This window comes from Cenococcum geophilum (assembly GCF_001692895.1).
Source record: "Cenococcum geophilum 1.58 unplaced genomic scaffold K441scaffold_63, whole genome shotgun sequence".
In the NCBI taxonomy this organism is placed as follows: Eukaryota; Fungi; Ascomycota; class Dothideomycetes; order Gloniales; family Gloniaceae; genus Cenococcum; species Cenococcum geophilum.
Genome location: NW_027137621.1, coordinates 78,456 through 99,628, shown reverse-complemented (window position 1 = coordinate 99,628; position 21,173 = coordinate 78,456). Strand labels below are relative to the sequence as shown.

At 45.7% G+C, this 21,173-nt stretch overlaps 3 protein-coding genes across 3 annotated transcripts; 1 reads left to right on the top strand and 2 right to left on the bottom strand.

The window, feature by feature from the left end:
- The first annotated feature begins 13,584 nt into the window (after positions 1 to 13,584).
- K441DRAFT_301690 (uncharacterized protein) lies at positions 13,585 to 14,435 on the top strand. Its single transcript, XM_067641038.1, has 3 exons — positions 13,585 to 13,615; positions 13,924 to 14,297; positions 14,367 to 14,435. The coding sequence occupies exon 2, from the start codon at positions 13,963 to 13,965 to the stop codon at positions 14,257 to 14,259; it is 297 nt and encodes a 98-aa protein (XP_067498319.1). The 5' UTR covers positions 13,585 to 13,615; positions 13,924 to 13,962; the 3' UTR covers positions 14,260 to 14,297; positions 14,367 to 14,435.
- Positions 14,436 to 15,220: 785 nt separating this feature from the next.
- K441DRAFT_668457 (uncharacterized protein) lies at positions 15,221 to 17,349 on the bottom strand. The gene has a single exon (XM_067650008.1). It carries the CDS (start codon positions 17,106 to 17,108, stop codon positions 15,393 to 15,395), a length of 1,716 nt encoding a protein of 571 aa, XP_067498318.1. The 5' UTR covers positions 17,109 to 17,349; the 3' UTR covers positions 15,221 to 15,392.
- Positions 17,350 to 18,355: 1,006 nt separating this feature from the next.
- On the bottom strand, positions 18,356 to 21,173 carry K441DRAFT_301656 (uncharacterized protein). Its single transcript, XM_067641037.1, has 2 exons — positions 20,868 to 21,173; positions 18,356 to 20,816 (listed from the first exon to the last, which is right to left on the bottom strand). The coding sequence occupies exons 1-2, from the start codon at positions 21,081 to 21,083 to the stop codon at positions 18,660 to 18,662; spliced, it is 2,373 nt and encodes a 790-aa protein (XP_067498317.1). The 5' UTR covers positions 21,084 to 21,173; the 3' UTR covers positions 18,356 to 18,659.

Sequence of the window (21,173 nt, the reverse complement as noted above, 5' to 3'; positions counted from 1 at the left end):
TGACTTGACTGAGGCTCTGGCTTGATTCAAGGTGTCTTCTGCTGTACGTGCGACCTAGGCTCTGCACCCGTAGGCGTTCGGTCAAGCTCCGTGCAGACGTACGATCGGTCAAGGCTTCGCATCCGTAGGCTCTACATCTGCGGACAATTGATCAAGGCTCTGGCTGTGCAGTCGTTCGGTCAAAACCTTGTATCTATGCAGTCGATCAAGGCTCCGCATCGTATAATCAGGGCTCTCAGTGTCCTCCAGGCGTCCAATCCAGAGACCTGTCTTGAGACTTCCTTCTTTGCGAGCACTAACGGTAGCTTCCTCTGAACCACTACAACAGGCCTAGTGCTTTTCTGGGACGTCCTTGATAGCTGCTTTCTTCTCTTTCTGGGCCGTCTTTGCACTTAGCTTCTTCGGCGCATCTTAGGCCTTTACGGCTGCTCCTTTGCCCTCGCTGCTGGCAGTACGCTCACGTGTCCTTGATCTTCTTCCGGCTTAAGAGCCTTCTTAGGATAGTCTTCTGCTTCTAGTTTCTTTGTCCTTGTCCTGCTGGCTCTGCGCTTCGCCTAAGCTATCCTTAATATCTTTGAAGCCATCCGGTGGCAGCTTCTCGGCTGTTGTAACTACCTCCGTCGCATATCCCTTGTCTTTATGTCCGCGATGCAGTCCTTTGTTAAGACGACCTCTGAGGAAAAATGCTGGCTCCTGTGCGTCCAATTCCTGCTCCCCTTGTAATCCTTGATAAGGCCCTTCACTAGCTCAGCTAGATACGGCTCGGTCCTGTCTTCAGTTGCATGAAGATGGCTTAGGCACGCGGTGCTTTGTCACTGATATTGTGCTGTTGCCTTTGCGTAGGTCCCTTCCTTGCCGCGGTGTCTGTTCTCGTCGTGCAGCTGGCGCTGTACTGAATTCGGATGGCAGTGACAGTCGTGCTGCGATCATTCGCCGTTTGAATAAGGAATAAGGTCGGCCCGGTCGGAGGCTCTAATTTGACGACATTCGACTGATTCGATTCAGTGACGTGACGTGCTGGTATTGAGGCTCTGGCTTGGTTTGATTCCTTGACTGACCGTGGCTTCTGTGCAGTCATTTGATTGATTAAGGCTTCCGTGCAGTCGTTCGATCAAGGCTCTACGTGCAGCTCTGCATCTGGCTCTGCATCGTACAATCGGCTCTGTATCTGTGCAATCAATTGAGGCTCTTGGTATCCGTTCTCATCGTGTAGCCGTCGTCGAATTCCAGGGGCGGTGTAGAGTTCTGCCGGCTCTATTGCTGAATGGACCAATCAGGATTTTCCATCCCCGGGATGGAAAATCGCTATTGGCTCGGTGACAGGCGGTGAGCTGAACTGACATCTTTGCAGTAGGTCGTCTCGACACATCTTAACGCGTCGCAACCAAGAAAGTAAACAAGAAAGGAGCTTTAGGAAATACAGTAATTAAACAGACAAATAGAAATCTTTTATACAGCCGTTACCCGCGTCCCCTCCCCCACCTTAGAACTTGACTGTCCCCTAGTCGAACATCCTACACCTCCTGCGGAGCCTGCTGCGGATTAATGGCTTTAAGCGTCCGTCTCCAATGACCGTCTCCAAGGGTCGGACGATTCTGATAGTAGTCCTCCCTAGCTTCAGCTGTCTTATTCGTAGGCTGTGACCTAATCTGTATGTAATCTCCTGGTTGTACATTATTCTCCTGCGGCTTAGTGGCTGTCCTGCTGTCTCTAAAGGTTATGCGATTTTGATAGTAGTCCCCCCAGTTCGTACTTTTCTCGTCACTGATCTTTAGCGCTGCTCCGTTATGGAAGGCCCGCTGCTACGTCTGTTCTTTCCTTGGTCTGTCTAGGTCTGCTCCTTGGTACGTACGGAGCCAGTTCTTAATACCTTTCAATCGTCCTTCATTGCCGAGCCACGGAAGTACAGGTCCAGGCCGATTACGCGTCCCCGCTACTAGCCTTCCTCGATTAGACAGATGTACAAATCCTTGCCGAATAAGATCCTTTAAGCCTTAACATTCGTGCTCGGTGAAACGGTGACTTCCTCCGCATCCAAAACAGGTCCGCTAGCCTTGCCCTCGCGTACCTTGCTAACCCCGTGCGTCCCGCTGCGGTCGTCCAAAGGCAGTAGAATCTTGCGGATATCGAGGGTCCTGCGGATATTGACAATCCTGCGGAGGTCGAGAGTCTTGCGGAGGTCGAGAGTCTTACGGTACAAAGGGAGCTCGGGTGCTGTTCTGCCAGTCTTCGTATCCTAGTGCTAAGCTGTATCCTTGTGCTAGGCTTTAAACTGTAACCTGATTTGTGGTAGGTGACTGCTGCTATATTAGGGCTCCTCCGTGTACACCTAATCCAACTAGGTCTGTTTTCTGGCTGGCTTAACAGGCGTCAGCTGTCTTATTTGGCTGAAAGATCGCAGGTGGTTGAAGGGTAGCATCTTTGCTTATAACCGGCTGCTGATTACGGAACTGTTTAACCAGCTGACGAAGGCTCTGGTCCTTGGGGTCCATTTTTAACAAATGATCTGCGCCCTTATATGAACTAAGTTTGTCTTCTACGGCTCTTAGTAACTGATAGAAGTTAAAGGACTCTTGTCTATCTGAATTAGCTCCCGTTTTGGCTATGGCGTGTCTTTAATATTTAAGCGGAAGTCCTTTTATAAACCAGTATCCTTGCTAACCGTTCTCTAGATTACCTGCCTCCGTAACCTTTTGAGATATTAACGTAAACTGTCTATAGTACTCGCGTATACTGTTTGGCGGATTGTCCCTATACTGCTGCACATAGGCTTCTAAGAATTCTACCGTTTCTATTTGTTGAAAGTGGTTACTTTCTCGGTATTCTACCCTAAGCTTTCTTACGAGCTCCGTCTAATTGCTAGCTGTAAATTTAGGCAAGCTTTGGATCCACATCCCTATTTAGTAATCGCAGTACTCTAGAAGGCCCTGGTGCTTCTCCTTGCTCGTTACGTGGTGTTGGACGTATAGTCGCTCGTACTGCTTAATAAACTGTGACACGTCCTGTCCTGTAAAGTACGGAGTTCCAGCAGTTCCTGGGGCTGGCATAGGCTGGACCATAATGTAGATCCTATCTTAAGCCGTTGACTGCTGGCTATAGGGTACATCTAGAGCTTCCTTGGGAGCTTGTAGGTGGTCCTTACGGCTCCTATCCTTCGTTTGCTAAGGGTTATCGGCCCTAGGTGTTACGAGTAAACGCTGCGGTAGGTCTGCTTGCATTGCTGCCTAAGGTGGTGGTGTCCTAGATGGCTGTCCTAGTTTTGGTTTATACTCAGTAAAAGAAGTATAGGCTTTGGTTTCTTCTGGCTGCTTCTTAACGCCTGGAGGTTGGTCTTCCTGGGAGAGCACAGAATCGCTATCTTCTACTACTGCCGGGTCTCGATACGTCCGTCTGTTTTAGCCTACCGTTACTCTACGCGGTAGGGTACTGCTAAGCCTTACGCTCTTGCCTATATCTGCTTCTTTACGGAATGCCTCTAAAGCTGCCTCTAATATAATCCGGATAACTTAAAAGAAGATAAAGCTAAGCTAGAATAGGAAGCTTTTAAGGATAGACCCGATCTTGTGTGCTTGCGACCTTGCTTAGTATTCTCTCTTCTGTTCCTAAAGGGCAGTGCTAACTTCCTCTACCGCTAGATGCCTTAGATCTTGTTTCCATCTGATTAATTAGCCCTTAGCTTGTTATCTCTGCATCTTTAATAAAGCTCTAGCTATGTCCGTGCGTAGGTAGCAGATATATTAGGTAACTCCGACCGCCGGTTAACATTGTCTAATTAGCTCGTTAGTTCGCTTGACGTCCTTACACGTAACTTTCCGAGACCTTTGCTACTCCTTTTTGCCACTCTTTGGCCTATGCGTTGAGTTTGGCTGTCCTATCTTTTCCGGGACTGCCTGGTTCCTCCTTGCTGTCCAATACTGCCTAGTTCTCTGGTTCTCTGGTTCTGCTATCTCGTCTATCTGGCTGGCGGTTTTTCTACAGCTGGTCGTTCTTCTGCAGCTGGTGGTTCTTTTGTAGCTGTAGTATATTCCTGCGTATCTCCTGTGTATATAGTTGTGTGTAGAATGCCAGACTTCTAATCCAAAGAGCTTGCCGTCGTCCCTATGTGGAATGCCATAAAATATATGGGAGGGTACGACCACTCTTAGATAGGAAAGTCTTAGTACTGTCTGTCTGTCTGTCGGTCGGTTGGTCGGTCGGTTGGTCGGTCGGTCGTCAGTCGTAATTAATCAGTAGGAAAGCAGTCAGTAAGAAGAAAAGAAAGAATGTATTCCGGTAGGTCGTGATAAGGAGAAGGAAGGAAGCCGAAGGCTTAATATATACAGGAAAATGCCAAGGCCCAAAGTAGTGGCCCATTTTACCCCACTACATTACTAGTTAATATTTGCTATATTAGCGCCATAGGATTCTACTAAAACTTAGTTTAGCTTAATACTATTGTCTTTATAACTAGCTTATATAAAATTAATTAAATAATTAAAGAAAAGAAAAGTAAGCTTAGTGGATAAGGAAGTAAGCGTATAAATAAGGAACTAGTTGTCAATTCAGGTTGAATTTAGCCTATTACCCTATCCTTGTTCTCATTTCGGGTGTACTACTACCCCCGTTTCAGTTACATACTGTCGACCTGAGTCGGGTGTCATGCCGCCGACTCAGTTACCTACCCCTTGACTCGGTCGCCGACTCAGTCACCGACTCCCTATGACGTACCCCCCCCCCTGTACCTGCATCTACCTTATGTATATATAGCCTCTTTTTCTTCATAGATCAATCGACACGAGTTCTTCTTTTCTCACAATCAGTGCACGGACTTCCGATTAACACATACCCCCCCTCCCTTTCCTATTTCAGACATCTACCTCATATATAAATAGCTTCTTTTCTTCATAGTTAAATAGACAGAGTCCTTATTCTTTACTTACTCATCGGTGCACGGACTACCAATCAACAGTTATAAGCCCGGGTGACTTACCATATTGCACCTATTAATTTAATTAATCGTACCCCTTATTAAATACTTCATTTGTCCTTGCAAGCACCTTTTAATATAACTTCTTAAGCTACCCAAGCTGTCACCATAACGGTGATATTATTAAACTAAGCTGATTGGGATGAATAGATTAACCTTATTAGGCTTTAAGCTTAAACAGGAGACGTATGGGAATACGTTGACCCCTTAACCAAACAGGATCAGTTGCCCCGTTTACTTAAACCAGTCTTTCCTAGGCCTTAAGATATAAAGACAGGAACGACCTTATATACAGCTCTCTCTAAGGACGAGAAGGACGAGCTTTAAATTCTCCGTAAGAGGTATAAGGTAGTAGAGAAGGAATATAAGAAGTAGAAGGCAGCTTTAACCTCCCTACGAAGCTACATTACCGGTATAGTGGTTAGGAACCTTAATACCTATATACTGGGTATCGACTTAGTATATAACACACTGGTGGCTCTTAAGGAGAGAGTTGCCCCCACCGATATAGTACGAGAGCTGTACCTATCCACTTAATATGTGAAGGTTAAAAAGGGCCCAAAGAACTAGAACTTTGAGGCCTGGTTATAGCAGTGGGAGAAGACATATAATAACTGCAAAAAGATTAAATTGCTAGATGTAGACGGCGACTAAGCGATTAGAGACTTTCTGCTGGCTATAAAGCTAGCATTACTAAACTAGGCTTTAACGTGGATGGTTAAATTTAATAAATATAACTGGGCTAGTAACCAGATAATATCTATAGATCAACTAGTTGAAATATATCGGAACTATTAACGAATAGAGACTGCCTAAAAGAGAAGAGATTAGCTTAGTGCTAATATAGTAGGCTTCTAAGGCGAGTTAATTAACGGAGCTTATAAAGATGAGGCTCCTAAGAACAAGGCTCCTAAGGACAAGGCCCCTACTACACTATCTAGAATGTTAAAGAAGAAAGACGCCCTACCGTGCTACTGCGGAGATGTTTACTAGTTTCCGGAGTATCCTTATATTAACGAATCAGTTCGATTAAAAGACTAGAAATTAGATAAAGCCACGGCTATAAAGATTGAGGAAAGGATTATAAGCGTATTAGATTAGACTAAGTCAAAAATTAAGAAGATAAGGAAGGAGGCTTTAGGCAAGGAAGCTCTATAAAAGGAAGCTGTACGGAGCCTAGACAGAAGTCAAAAGGAAGACAACTACAGTATCTTCGCCGTATACTAGGTGGGCGCCTATAACATAGGTTCTAACTATAAGCTGTGTAATAGCGTAATTTTTAACAACGGAACCACGATATACGTTATTAACGATTAATCGAGATTCGTCAATAAGCTCTAACTAAGTAATAACTTCATATACGCCAAAACGGGCCTAGATCCGGTTAAGGGCATAGGGATAGCAGCAGTTATAATCTAGACGCTAGTAGGCCCTAAGAGGATCCTACTAGCTAACGCAGCGTATATACCGGCGTTCTATATAAATTTGGCCTGTCTAGATAGGTTCAACGATAAGAACATATAGTGGGATAATAAAAAGAACCTACTATATCACAAAGACGATTGTAAGACGTTTACCTATTACGGGTAACATTGTAACTAAAACACGCTTAAATATAATAAACTAAAGGCCTTATTTACAATCTAATCGCGAGACCCCCTTCCTAATTAGGAAGTAGCAGGAAGGCTTTAGCATAAGAGACTAGGTTATGCAGCACCTAAAGCAATTAAGCATCTACTCCAGGAGGTAGGTGGTGCGAAGCTTTGAGGACTAACGACAATCGACTGTAAGACCTGTGCTGTCAGCAAGGCTTACGAAATTGTATCAAGAAGAGCACCTATAGATAAGGCAACCAGGCCCTTCTACTAAGTGCATATCAACCTATTTCTAGAGATCGTGGCGTATAACGGTTACAATTAGACGATACATTTCTTTAACGAATTCTTACGAATAAATAAGGTAGAGACCTTTGCCTAAAAGTCGTTAACGACCCCAGCAATTATAAGATATTTGAATAGGGTAAAGCGTCGATATAATTAGAAGATTAGGGTTATCCGAATCGATGGCGAAACCTCCCTTAGCGGCGACTTCTTTAGTTAGGCGGCCCAAGAAGGAATTATGGTGGAGCAATCGGCCCTATATACGAAACCTTAGAACGGTTCTGCTAAACGTTTTAGGGGGGTAATTATTATTAAGTCTCGTTGTATATAAATTGAAGCTTGATTACCAAAAGAGCTCTAGCTAGAGATTATTAGAGCTATAGCGTATCTAATTAATAGGACACCGAACGCCTAGCTTGACTAGATAATACCTTTTAAAAAGCTTTAGTTAGCACTAGGGCTCTCGCCATTAAAACCAAATATAGCTTATCTATGTATATACGGCTATAGAGCTTACCCACTTAAATATAACCTTCCGCGCACTCGAAAGCTTAAGCTAAGGGCTTATATTAAATACTTAGTTAGGTACTAGTCAACAAATATCTTTAGGGTCTATATACCTAGCGAAAAAAAGGTAATTTAAACAAGAGACGTAATATTTAATAAGCAGTTGCTCTATAACAATAATTAGCTAAATCTCGCGAATCTACTCCGTAAACGCGCTAATTAAATTTTGGAAGTAATTAATATATTATAAGTTAGCAGGACGCTTTAGAAAGAGCTTAATAAAACGTTAGATAAGGACGATGAGACTTTAGATAAGATTTAAGTGGATAATAATAGAAATTAATAGGTAGATTCCGGTGGAAATTAAAACTAAGTAACTAATTAAGATAATAACGTAGTAAGCTTATAAACCTTAAAGGACGATTTTCTACCTACCCTAGATAAGACGCTAGAACCTTAATTAATTCCTACTAAAGAATCCTTAAGCTCCTCCGCTCCCTCCACCCGTTAACGACCGCATTATAAATATGTACCTATAGAGGATAACTTATAGGATAAAGACGGCGCAGCCGTTAAGGAAGATAATATTATAAAGGGTAAGTAATTAAAGAGGCTACCTAAACGGTATATGGCTTATTTAACTTACCTTAAGGAGGTAGATAGCTTTAAAGCACTTTAGGCAGTGTTGGGAATAAGGCAAGCGGTTGTCACGTGACGCCGCGGCACTAGCGTGGCGAGGAGCCCTAAGCTCCTCGCCCTTCCTTATTCTAATCAAAAAGCTTTATTAACCAACATCACTGTAACCTACTCGAGTAGTCGTTATTGGTAAGTCACCCTATATAACTAATACTAATTAGTGGTTAAATACACAGTTAACTATAGAGCAGCTAGGTTTTTAAATAGAAGAGATAGTCTCATATAGGGGTGCTATATGCGCTTATATAGAATGGATCCTAGCGATACCATGCTACCTTAGACTTGCGGAAAATTAGTAATAGAAGTGTTACTAAGTACTAGGAGATACTAAGTTGCGTCTATTACGCAGAACAACTACGTTTATAAAGATTTGGTTAAGTACTTTAGGTTAGAAGTGTTACTAAACCTATAGTCCTAAGTTAACGTCCGAAACGCGTTAAACTACCTTAATTGCCTACCTATTGATTAACGGCACCTTACGAAAACATATAAACAAATTAGCAGTTCCGCTTCGACAACTACCTTAATACCCTCTATATGCCTTCGCAGATTTAGTTATTATAGCGTTAACCTACCCAAAGAAGTATAAGAAAGATATCGACCTAAAGACATAGAATAGAGACATTGACCTTATAAACGCTAAACCATAAGACCTAAACGGATTCTTATTACACCACATAGCACACTATAAAGACAGTAAATATAATAATACCGCGCTATAGGAATATATAAGGGAGAACTTTATTAGATGGATAAAGGAAATATGGGCTCCTATAAACAAGGATATCGTATAAAACTTCCGTGACTTTTTATGGGAGTATAGAGTATTCGTCCCTATAGACGGGGGCATTATTAAAGATAATATTCAGGAGCATATTATTAATATAAAAGAAGAGCATAAATGGACTCTATAAGAGATTAAGATTAAGCACCAAATACGCGCTATAAAGAAGTTTAACTCTTAAGGGAATTCTAATAACGGATAGCTACAAGCTCCGTCTATACAAGCTCCGTCTATATAAGCTCCGTCTATATAAGCTTCGTCTCTATAAGCTCCGTCTACATAAGCTCCGTCTATATAAGCTCCGTCCGCACAAGCTCCGTTTAACTTAAGCGCCGAGACGTCTCCTCTAACCCTTACCGCGCCTAGGCAGCCTCTATAGGGATCTCCGTAGTAACTACTATAGATAACCTTAGGCTATTAAATACCTTAAGTTCCTTAGGCTGCCGTATCTTAACCTATACCACAAGCTCCGTCTATATAAGCTCCGTCTTTATAAGCTCCGTCCGCACAAGCTCCGTCTGCGTAAGCTCCGTCCCACTTAAGCGCCAAGACGTCTCCCCTAACCCTTACTGCGCCTAGACAACCGGCATAATAAGCTAGATCTATAAATAATATCCTAACCCACCAGTAACCTCCATAAGAACCTCCGCAGCAATCTCTGTAGCAATATCCGCAGTAATATCCGCAGCAATCTCTGTAGTAATCTCCGTAATAAGCCTCTACTTCTCTATAAACATTTAACAAGCTTTAGAAGATCTAGCGTAGAGGGGAATTCTAAGACTCCTGTAGTTCCTAAGGTAGCTACAGAGGTAGCTACCAGCGTAATCCAGATAGGAAGTTCTTGTGGAGGGTACTATAAAGAAAGAGTAATGTAGGGAGGGGGGGGGAGCGGTTGGAATGGCATAGTCACGTAGGCAATCTATAAAAGAAAGAACTGCCAGTATCTATAATTTTGTGCCGATCTGCCTACGGAACCAACTCTATACTGGCACCGTACTGCTATATACTATTGACAAACCAATAGCACCGCTATGCCTGCTATTATGATACTAATCGCGCTAATACGCCTGTAATCTACCGACCGAATAATCGTGCCTATACGCCTATAATTAACCAACCGACTAATAAATAAGCTCTATACTTAACCACTATTACTACTACCGCTGGTACTATACTACTACCTAAATAGACTTTTGCTGCTTCTACCTGCAGCTAAACCAATACCTTACTGTCTTCCTGCAGCACTATATCCATAAAAAAAGAATTGCTAGAAGCTTCTTATGGAACTTAGTAAGGTAGATAACGGTACTAGGGCATACTACCTGCGATATTCTACGGACCCTAATTCCAACCAGCCAATCAGGATTTTCTATCCCCAGGATGGAAAATCGCTATTAGCTCGCTTACTACTAGCGCCTTAGCGGCCTTTATAAGATATCCACCTACTCCTACTTCTAAATAATTCTTTCTCCTTTCTTTTCTTCTCCTTAGTTTAATATTTTCACTAAATAGCAATTTATAAGCTTTAGTTTGGAGGCATTTATACAAGCCGCTATAAGAGGCAAATTTTAGGATAGCGAGACTTATATTGCAATGGCAATAGTAAGTAAGGAGGATTTATATATGTTACGCTAGTCAAGCAGTATTTGTATATAGATGGCAACCACAAAAGAAGAGTTGCCAGTGTTGGGAATAAGGCAAGCGGTTGTCACGTGACGCCGCGGCACTAGCGTGGCGAGGAGCCCTAAGCTCCTCGCCCTTCCTTATTCCAATCAAAAAGCTTTATCAACCAACATCACTGTAACCTACTCGAGTAGTCGTTATTGGTGAGTCACCCTGTGTGACCAACAGGCAGCCTTTTACGTAGGCCTAAAATATCACAGGAAAATCCATTGTGATAAGCTACCACCTCCGCCTAAGAACTGGAAGGAGCTTATAAGACACTAGTATAGGGAAGAGTTCCTTATTACTGCTATAAAAGAATATATGGACTTAGACGGTTGTGGAATATTTAAGGTCGTAGATAAGACTCCATTAGTTAAAACGGTGCCTATAACCTAGAGATTTACCTATAAAACGGATACTAATGGATATCTAACGAAGTTTAAAGCATAACTCTATATAAGAGGCGATCTACAAGAGTCGATTTATAAGGATACCTATACGGTAACTCTAGCAGCCAAAGTCTTTAGAGCTCTCGCAGTAGTCATTACAGCATTCAATTTGGACGTTTGGCAGGGCAACGCTATTAACGCGTTCGTGAACAGCTTAATTAACAAAATAGTCTATATTAAGTGTCTAGATAGATTTACTATTAAGGGCAAATATCTACTACTACGCAGAGCTCTTTACGGACTTTAACGATTGCCACGTCTCTAGCATAACAACTTAAGTTAGGAACTGACTAAATTGGGGTTAAAGCCTATCAGCGGAGAGCCGTGTCTCTACTACAGCAATCGACTGATTATATTCTTCTATGTGGACGATATCTATGCCGCAAGCACTAAGGGGAACCAGTCAGAGCTTTTAAGCTTTAAGAATGCGCTTATAAAGAGATACGAGATAAAGGACCTAGGTGAACTGTTCTGGTTCCTAGGAATTTAAGTCTTAAGAGATAGGAGTTAGAAGAAGCTATGGCTCTGTTAAGACTCCTATATTAAGAAGATCACTAATAACTTTTATTTAACTGACATACGCTTAGTTAGTATACCTATAAGCACCGACGAGCTCCTACTGAACCCGGAGGAAGCTTTAAATTAAGATACCTACGTCTACTAGAGGATAATCGGCTCACTCCTCTATGCAACCTGTATCACGAGACCTAATACAGCAAAAGCTTTAAGCAAGCTATCGGAATTCCTACGAAATCCCTTACCCCTACACGACGCCGCAGCTCGTTAAGCAATCGCCTACCTATATTAGATAAGGACGCTCGCGATTAAATATTTAGGACATAATATAGGGAGTTAAGTCTTTACGGGAGTAAGCAACGTAGCGTTTAGAGACAACTTAATAAGTAAACGTAGTACGGAAGGATATCTATTTACCCTATTCGGGGGACTAATTAACTGGCGCTTTACTAAGCAGATATTAGTAATAAAGTTAAGCACTAAGGTAGAGCTTATAGCTCTATCGCATACAGAAACGGAATTAATCTGGTAAAGTCGCTTCTTTAAAGAAATTGGGTTAACCTTAAATAACAGGCAAATAATTAACTGTAATAATCTACAGACGATTTAACTACTTACGAAGGACGGACTAGAGCTATCTATAAAGCTCCAATATATCGACATATACCACCACTGGTTACGTTAAGAAGTACGTGACGATTAAATTAGGATCAACTAGATACCTACTGCAGTGATGGTAGCAGACGGCTTAATAAAAGCTCTACTAAGGCAGAAACACGAGACATTTATTTATTAATTAAATTTGGTTAATATTAAGGACAGGATCTAAATTAACTAAGGCAAGCAAGAAGATATAGGGTATTTTCAACTTAACACTATGCCAATACCCGTAATGCAGCTTTAACCTATAAGGGCTCAAAGCTAGGGGGGTATATTGATTTAGGTTGAATTTAGCCTATTACCCTATCCTTGTTCTTATTTCGGGTATACTACTACCCCCGTTTCAGTTACATACCCCCCCTCCCTTTCCTATTTCAGACATCTACCTCATATATAAATAGCTTCTTTTCTTCATAGTTAAATAGACAGAGTCCTCATTCTTTACTTACTTATCGGTGCACGGACTACTGATCAACACTAGTAGAATAAAAGCTGCCCTATTAATACCAGAAATTTAAGAACGTATTCTTTAAAGCAGCGTCTAATATACTTTTACCCTACTAACTATATAACTATAAGATTAAGATTAAGCAGGGTAAGGAAAACACCCTTAGCTTTAGCCCCCTTTATAAGTAGTTTATTGCTAAATTATAGGCTATAAAGTAGTATCTTATTAATAACCTAAATAAGGGCTTTATTAAGCCTAGCTAAGCCCCCTTTACCTTTATTAAAAAGTTAAATAGAGGACTCCGCTTCTATATTAACTACTATAAGCTAAATAATATAACCCGTAAGGACCGCTATCCACTACCCTTACTTAATAAAACTTTAGCTTAAATAAGTAGAGCTAAGGTCTTTATAAAGCTTAATATCTACTAGGTCTTTTACTAAATTAAAATAAACCCTAAGTTTAAGGATTTTACTATATTTTAAACTTATTATAAAATATATAAATATAAAGTACTCCTTTTTAAACCAACTAATAGACTAGCTATATAGCAGCGTTATATAAATAATATACTCTTTAACTGCCTTAACGACTTCTATACGGCCTATTTAGATAATATTATAATCTACTCTAAGAATAAGCTAGAATATAAGGAGCACGTCTATAAAGTCCTATAACGGCTCCGTAAGGCTAGCCTCTAGGTTAATATTAAGAAGTTAGAGTTTAGTATTAAGTATATAAAGTACCTAAGTTTTATTATTAGTATAAATAGAATTAAAGCTAACCTAGAGAAAACGGCTATAATTAACTAGTAGGCACCCCCATGGACCATAAAGGGGGTATAATTATTTTTAGGTTTTTATAACTTCTACTAACGCTTTATTAAGAACTATAGTATAATTACCTAGCCTCTTAACCGTTTTACTAAAAAAGACTAGCCCTTTTACTTTAACGGCTGCTACACATGGCCAATTAGGAAAGAAGATGCCTCTTGCTCCTAGCGGCTTCCCTATCACAAATCCAGATCTTGAAACATTTCAAAAAGTAAGCAATCACTTCAAGTTATCTCATGGACATCTCTCGCTGTAACACCGCATGTACGAATATGACATGATGAATGCATGAACACACCAGATACAAAAAATTTAGTCCAATGGTTGAGACACGACTTGTTATGACCGCAAAGGGCTCTATCTCCCAATAGTAAGACAGTAGGAAACAGACTTCGGGCGCTATTCAAAGAAAACCTTGAAAATAGGTCTAACTCTAGCGCGCATCAACCTCTCTGCACTCTTTCAAACCACTTCCACTTTCCACAATTGATGACCAGGAGACTAACCACCTTTTTATAGTGTATCTATGCAAACGAAATCCTAAGCACAATAGCAATAATGCTCACGCGCTTCATCATCATCCTATTCTACGCACGCATTTTCATCCAACCAAACTTCCGAATCGCTGTCTGGGTCATGCACATTCTCGACTTTATGTGGGGAATCGCCTTCACCCTAACCTTCGTCTTTCAATGCACACCTATCGACCTCGTCTGGAGAAAGACATTCGGAGAACGGCACTGCATTTCGTTGGTTAAGAACCTAGTTCTCGTCGTATCGTCCATCATCCTTGACGTGATGGTGCTCACAATGCCATGGCTGATGGTGTGGCAGCTCAAGATCTCGAAGCGGTAGAAATGGCTCGCCATCGGCATCTTCATGCTCGGCGCCATGTAAGAGAACCAACAAACCCTCTCACACCCAAAGCCGCAGATATAACCAACTTCTCGCCCGTCTCACAGCATCATCGCCGCTGCCATAGGAAAATGCTAGATCTTCTTCAACGTCGCTAGCCCGCTAACACGCGACCACCAAATCGCCTGTAGGCCCCCCTTCCCTCCCCCCTTCCCCATCCCTTCACCCCTCCTTTTAACCTCACACTAACCCCACCCCGCAGACAACGAAGCCACCCTAATGTACTGAACGGTCCCGGAAACCTGCATCACGGTCGTCCGCGCCTGCCTGCCGACCCTCCGCCCCATCTTCATCAGCATGTCGCCCGAATCTGTCACCGGCAGCATCCGCTCCGCGCTCTCGCTGCGCTCGCTCGGCGCCAGCAACCACAGATCGCCGCACCGGCCCGCGGCGCAGAAGTCGACGGCCTACGGCAGTGTGCCCGGCAGCTTCGCGCAGCACGGGTCCGACAGCATGCGCGGCTTTGTGCAGATGAGCGACGAGGGCGGCGCCGCGACGCCCCCAGTCCCCGTGCCGATTGCCGCGAGGGGCGAGATCGGGACCGAGAATCGGATTATGGCGGCGTAGGCTAGGAGAAGAATGGGTTCGGGGTGTTGGTCGGGAGTGCGCAGGGGCTTGGGAAGGGGGATGGGATTTTGGTGCAGAAGGAGTTTGGGCCTGATCCAAATTGGGTGGAGTCGCTTTAGGGGGGCTGCATTGAGTGTGGGTAGGGCTGGTCAGGTATCTGGGTTCGGTATCTGGGCTGGGTGTTTGGGCTAGGTATCTAGGTTAGGTATTTAAGCTAGGTATTTAAGCCAATTATTTTAGGTTGGATATTTTGTGCCAGTTAAGTTGGGAGACAAGGGTTATTCAATGGTGGAGTTGGGCAGAGATTCAACTAACTTTAGGAGAAAAAAGCGTCGAGATATATCTGTAACAGTACGATGACACGGCCGCATTCATCTGTACACCGAATTCACAGTCCCATAGATTACAATTTCATATCCAAAATATATAAGCGAAAAAAATGGGAAATGTACAATTTCTTACAAACCCCTGAAGCCCACTTACAGCCTCCTCCAGCCTTCTCCAATCTACAACACCCTATCCCACAGCCCCTCCAACTCATCCACCTCCTCTACCGCAGCCTTAGCCGTACTCTTAGCCGTACTCTTAGCCATACTATTAGCCATATTCTTAGCCGCACCACCAACCGCACCCCCGGCCGCAGCCCCAACCCAACTCTCCACCCCCGCAACCCCCGCCACCCCGCCCCAAACCCCCATCCCCACACCCATCCTCTCAGCAGCCAAATAAGTACACCACGCAATCCCCTCCCTCTTCCTCCTCCTCTCGCCTTCCCCCTGCCCCTCCTTGCTCTCCAAAACATCACAGCCCACCCCCACGCCCCCCTCCTTCAAAACCTCCAACTCCACCAACTCCACCCCCTGCTTCCGCGCCCTCAGCCCCACAAACAGCTCGTACGCGTCCTCATCACCCACTCTCTCACCTCCCGCCCGCACCCACAGCGTCAAGTGCCGCAGCGCGCGCAGCGCGGCGAGGGCGTCGAGGGTGGCGTTGGGCCAAGCGGCGGGGGCGGCGGGGCGGGGGAGGGCGAGGTCGAGGGACAGGGTGTGCAGGTGCGGGGTGGCGGCGGCGAGGGCGGCGATGTCGGCGGGGGTGAAGGTGGCGTTGGGGAGGGGATGGCGGAGGGAGAGGGTGTGCAGGGTGGGTTTGAGGAGGGGGAGGACGTTGGTTGTGAAGGCTGAGGGGGTGAGGACGTTGGTGAGGGAGAGGGTTGTGAGGTTTGAGATGGGGGGTGGTGGGGGTGGGACTGGGGCTGGGGGGACGGAGGTGGAGTTTGTCGAGTTTGTCGAGGCGATGGAGCTGGTCGAGGTGGTGGAATTGGTGCTGGGGTCGGTGGCGTTGGCGGTGGAGTCGGCGGTGGAATCGGCGGGAGTGGTGGGAGTGGTGGGAGCGGTGCTGGTGTCGGTGGAGCTTGTCGAAGTGACGATTGAGCCTGTCCGCCGCTCTTCCCCCTCTCCACCCCACCCCACAGCTCCTATGAACCGCACCACCATCTCCTCCCTCCACCACACCTCCTCGCTCTCCCAGTACATCGGCCGCGCCGCGCCACCCACATGCACCACGCTCAACTCCCGCACGCCCCGCAACCTCCCCGGCTGGCTCATCCGCTTCAGAAACCCCGGCCCGGGATCCCGCACCTCCAGCACCTCCAACACGCTCCAATCCATAACCTGCAACCAGCGGTCCAAATTCCTCGCCAAATACCTCTCTGGCGCCGGCCCCGGCGGCATCTCCGCAAAAACCTGCCTCGACGGGCCCCTCCCCAGCAGCAAATCCATCCACGTGTGCTCCCAATGCCAGCTGCGATCGTACCCCGCGGCCCGGCGGTCCTCCCTCCACTTCCAATAGTCGTCGAAGTCGTAGCCCGCGATTTTCAGCGAGGTGAGCGGGGAGAAGCGTGTCTGCGGCGCGAACTCGAAGTTCCAGGGCCCGTCGTCGACGGCGTCGCTGGCGGGGTCGCGCGCGATGCGGAGGTCGAGGGATGAGATGTTGGCGCAGGAGGACAGGGCGTGGTAGACGCTCGACAGGCGGCGGAAGGCCTTGCGGGGCAGCGGCGGTAGGCCGAGCTGTGTGATGGCGTCGTCGTCGTCGTAGAGCGGGTACTCGATTTCGGCTTGCAGGTGGGCGGGACAGGTTTCGGTGCCATCGGGAGACGGCTGGGAGGCCCTAGTGAGGGCGGAGAGGACGCTCAGTGGGATTAAGAGGGTTGCGAGGCCCTTCATGGCTGGTCATGTCAAGGGACTTGGGGTTGAACATGAGGTTGAGCATGGTGCGGTGTGGGTCTGTGTGGACTTATGTTTTGTCTTGTTGCCTGTGGCGACTGGGTGCTGCACGCTGTCGTGGCGGGAGGTTGGTGGGAAGATCATTGAGGCTCGTGGTGGGCAATTGGAACCAATTTTCAGGGAAGTCGGACTTTATAAGCTGTTATTTAGGGCAGCGCAGTTTGTTATAGGGAGGGTCTCTCGAAACTTTGGAGTTGTTGAAGATAAATTATTTGGAAGTTATGCAACCTTTGTATTATAACATGCATCTTGCATCCGAAGATAATCCGACGTTTGACCAAGTAACATCCCTGCTCCGATGCAGCTTGCCTCTCAGTGTATCTGCCACCACTTGAAAGACATCCTCCCTATCCTAAAGTTCCCACTCGACAAGCCCTATGGTTTCATAATTCGCCGTATGCTCCTCTAGTACGGCGAAGCTATCCTGGCTCGCAAATTCTCCTACTTCAAATTATCTTATTAGGAGAGGAAGATGAATTCAGCAGAATTCAGCCCTGTTATTAAGCGCTGCTTTGGCGAAGCCAGGTTCGAAAGGTTGGATGGGACAATGTGTCACTACAACACCCATAGAATACCGTGAATGGATCTGTGTCTATGAGTTAAGATGTTGTTAATCATCCATTAGAGAGTAGGCCGATGGTTCGGAATTATCAGTCATTGGGAGAACAGACTGCGGTTGACATGTGGGCTATAATGAGTAGAGCTTAGAGCCGAGGGCTTGCTATCGCTCCACTGTAATGATGGCATCGGTATGTGCAAGCGGGAGACTACTGATTCAGAACATCAGCTGAAGCATGAGAGGGAGGATGCCTGTCTGGTTGGAGACACCCAGAGAAAAGCATACCTGATTCGGCACAGCCGGTGTAGTATGCAGTACAGGGCATGTCGGCAAATCTTCCGTAGTTAACAAGTCACTACCAGTCACGCGCGGCCACATTAGCCGAATCTTTCGCTCCACCAAGAGACAGCAGATGAAGGTCGTCTTGATCCTCCTTAAAACTAGGAGTCCAAGAATAAAAAAAAATCAAGGTAGGGCCTCGATACTTCACTTAGGAATGTTTTAGGTAAAGGTTTCCGACTTCATGTATATTCGAGCAGTTCACACTCTTTCCAGCTGGAGGAAGTTATACCAACCTCTCCGTGAAGGACAAAATGCTCCGGGAAGTATTGTCAACCAGATGATTATTGGTCATTCTTATCGGTGATTTGTAACGCCCATCACTTGGGGATGGATCTGGCCGTGAGGGTCACCAAGACAGGTGACCAGCTTGAAACTTCCAGAGAGGTACAGGTACCGGAGGAAGCGGGATCAGCGGGTTACTTTTTAGTACTAGGGTCAGACCAAGCGGAGGAGAAACGAAGCGCCCGCTCGTCATTCTGCCCGTGTTCGTTTCGCTCTCAGTGGGTGTCAGGAAGCCATCTTGAGGGAAGGAATTGGCTCAGGTCGAGTTATCCCCGGGAGAAGGAAATCCTTATGGGCCTCTCGGTGTTTCAGGAAATGGCCATCGCAAAAAAATCCCGTTCTAGCTGGTAAAATTCCAATTGCTCGTTCGCGTAACGATGTTGCCTCTTTAAATCATCATCTCGCTCCTCTCTCCATTTTCCACGATCTAGGAGGGGAAGATAGCGCTTATCATTACCTTTCTTGCTAGGACCTGGGTAAAGAACTGGTATCATAGTTAATCGGGTGGAGCCCCGCCTAGAGCATTTTACGGAAATAGACCCATAGGAGGTACCCCCGCATTTGAGCGGACGCGGAGCAAGTCGATATGAGATAGGTGTAGACGCGGAAGGTGGCGCGAGTGAAAGTGGCCTAGCGGGGGAGATATTTCTGGCAGGACTGTATGAGGAAAATGGTTCAACCGGGGTGTCCACTGAAGACTTTGGATGGTCGAAGTCAGCAGGCCGATAAAGGTGAGACACTTGCGGTTCCTCCCCGACAACGACAATTTGTGTCTTTCGATATGAATCCCATTTAGACATATCGAGACCTGCACGGAAATGTTTGGCAATATGAGATGCCCTGGTATCCCAATCGCTAAGAATAGCGCCACAAAATCCGCAGGTCCACTCTTGGTCGGAGGGTGGCGCTTCAGTTTTCCAGTCCAAAATCGTTTCTTCGGGAAGCAAGGCATTATGAACGTTCTTCAGGTGTTGGGTGAGATGGTCCCTCCTTTCAAAAGTCCTCTCCTTGGAATCAGTCTTGAGGCACTCCGCAATCCTGCTGCAAACCTCTGGATGCGTATCGACAGGGTTGGTGTCATTGCAAAAAGTACAAGTGACGACATCAGAGGAAAAACGAAAAGCATCCATAACGCCATTCGGCATACAAGTCCATTTTGCTCTCAAATGAGGGAGATGCTGGGTTTCTTCGTGTCTTTTCCATGTTTTGCTCGTGTACGGTTGGCGGCAAAATGTGCAGTAGAACCTTGGAGACGAGTCATCAGTCTCGTGGACGATTACTGCTTTCGTTAAGGAGGGAGGGTTGAATTTCCTTCTTCCTCGTCTTGGCGACCGGCTACGAATGGCATTACTATGTAGAGAAAAGGCAGAATTAGCACTCTCAGCAGATGACATGAACCTTGCATAGCGCGTTGAGTGATTGACAGGAGGAGCTGCTGGCAGTGGAAGAGGCTGTGCTCGAGGCTGTGCTGGAGGCGGTACTCGGCGCTGTACTCTAAAGAGCCCTGTGGACGGAAGTTGGAGAGTTTTAACAAGTGGAAGGTCTATCTTTTGGCCAAGGGGACTATCGTCATGAAGGCTGGGGGGTTTCGGGGTAAGAAAGCGTCCGTGTTTCTGTTGTCCGCTTGATAGATTTAGCGGGGATGGGAATCTGGGGCATGTCTCAGAATCGATTCCCGATCGCCATAGAGGAGATTCCGGAGAGGTCAATCTTATGATCTGCTCATTCTGGGGGGTTGCCTGCTCCTCTTCCATATTTTTAAGGGTTCTCTTTCCCGGTTGGCCCACATTGGCATCAACCTGTGGCACCTCACAGAGTTCTTCCAGGAGCTGAGGATTCCATTCCTTATGGACAGTTTCTTGGCTTGGCTCAACGCATTTTTGTATTTCTGGGCGTCCGATTTCACCACGACCAGCATTTATAGCCTGATATTGCGGATCCATACAAGCATGTTGGATATCATCTTTAGACGCAGTTTGTTCCATCGCCGCAAGAAAGGTCTCTAGAGGACTTGATTGCACTGGCTGACGGGTCCGCCGGTTAGTGAACCATCTATTTATTTGAACCTCTGTCAGACCTGTCGATCTGATGAGGTGTTCCTTCGCCTCTTTGTCGGGGTAAGGATAATCTCGATGACAGTCGAGCCATTCTTCCAAAGAATTTATTTGTTGGAGAGAGAATTTTGGCCGGTGCTGACGTCGATTCCGCAGATTGCGTGGTAGCTGAGAGCGGCTTAATGGGCTCGGCGCTGATCGGGGAGTCAATATATCCGAGTCGACGAGCTCCGAGTCCAATGGACCGTTCTGAAGATTCGCCGAGGAAGGTTCTACACTTTCTCCATTACCACCAAAGTCAAAATTTGCCGAAGCAGCATCGAGAATGTCTTGTCTCAATAGCGTAAAGATATTTTCAGTCCCCTGATTGGCGTCGGTTTCTTCAAAAGTGTCCGGTTGATTGGATAGACCCTTCTTTACCGTCAGCCTCTCACTATATGCAGTGCCCAATCGTGAACTAACCGTGGCTTCGGCATTCGCTAGGTCATGAACGGACCGAATATTAACCTCAGGATGGCAAGAGGTATCAATGTAGTTTATTCGGTTTTTTGAACCCTGGCCATCACTAACTTCCCCTCCGAATAAGTTGTCAAGCTCCGCAGAAAACTGGCTGTCATCGGCAAGACTGAACAAGATCGGATCGAAAAATTCCGGGTTTCTAAAGTGCTCACCAGCCATAGTTGCGCTTTCGAGGTTAAGTGGCTGCCAGTATGGAGAAAGAGGTTCAAAAAGAGTCTAGAAGACGAAATTCGTCAGTGGTAAGCCAGC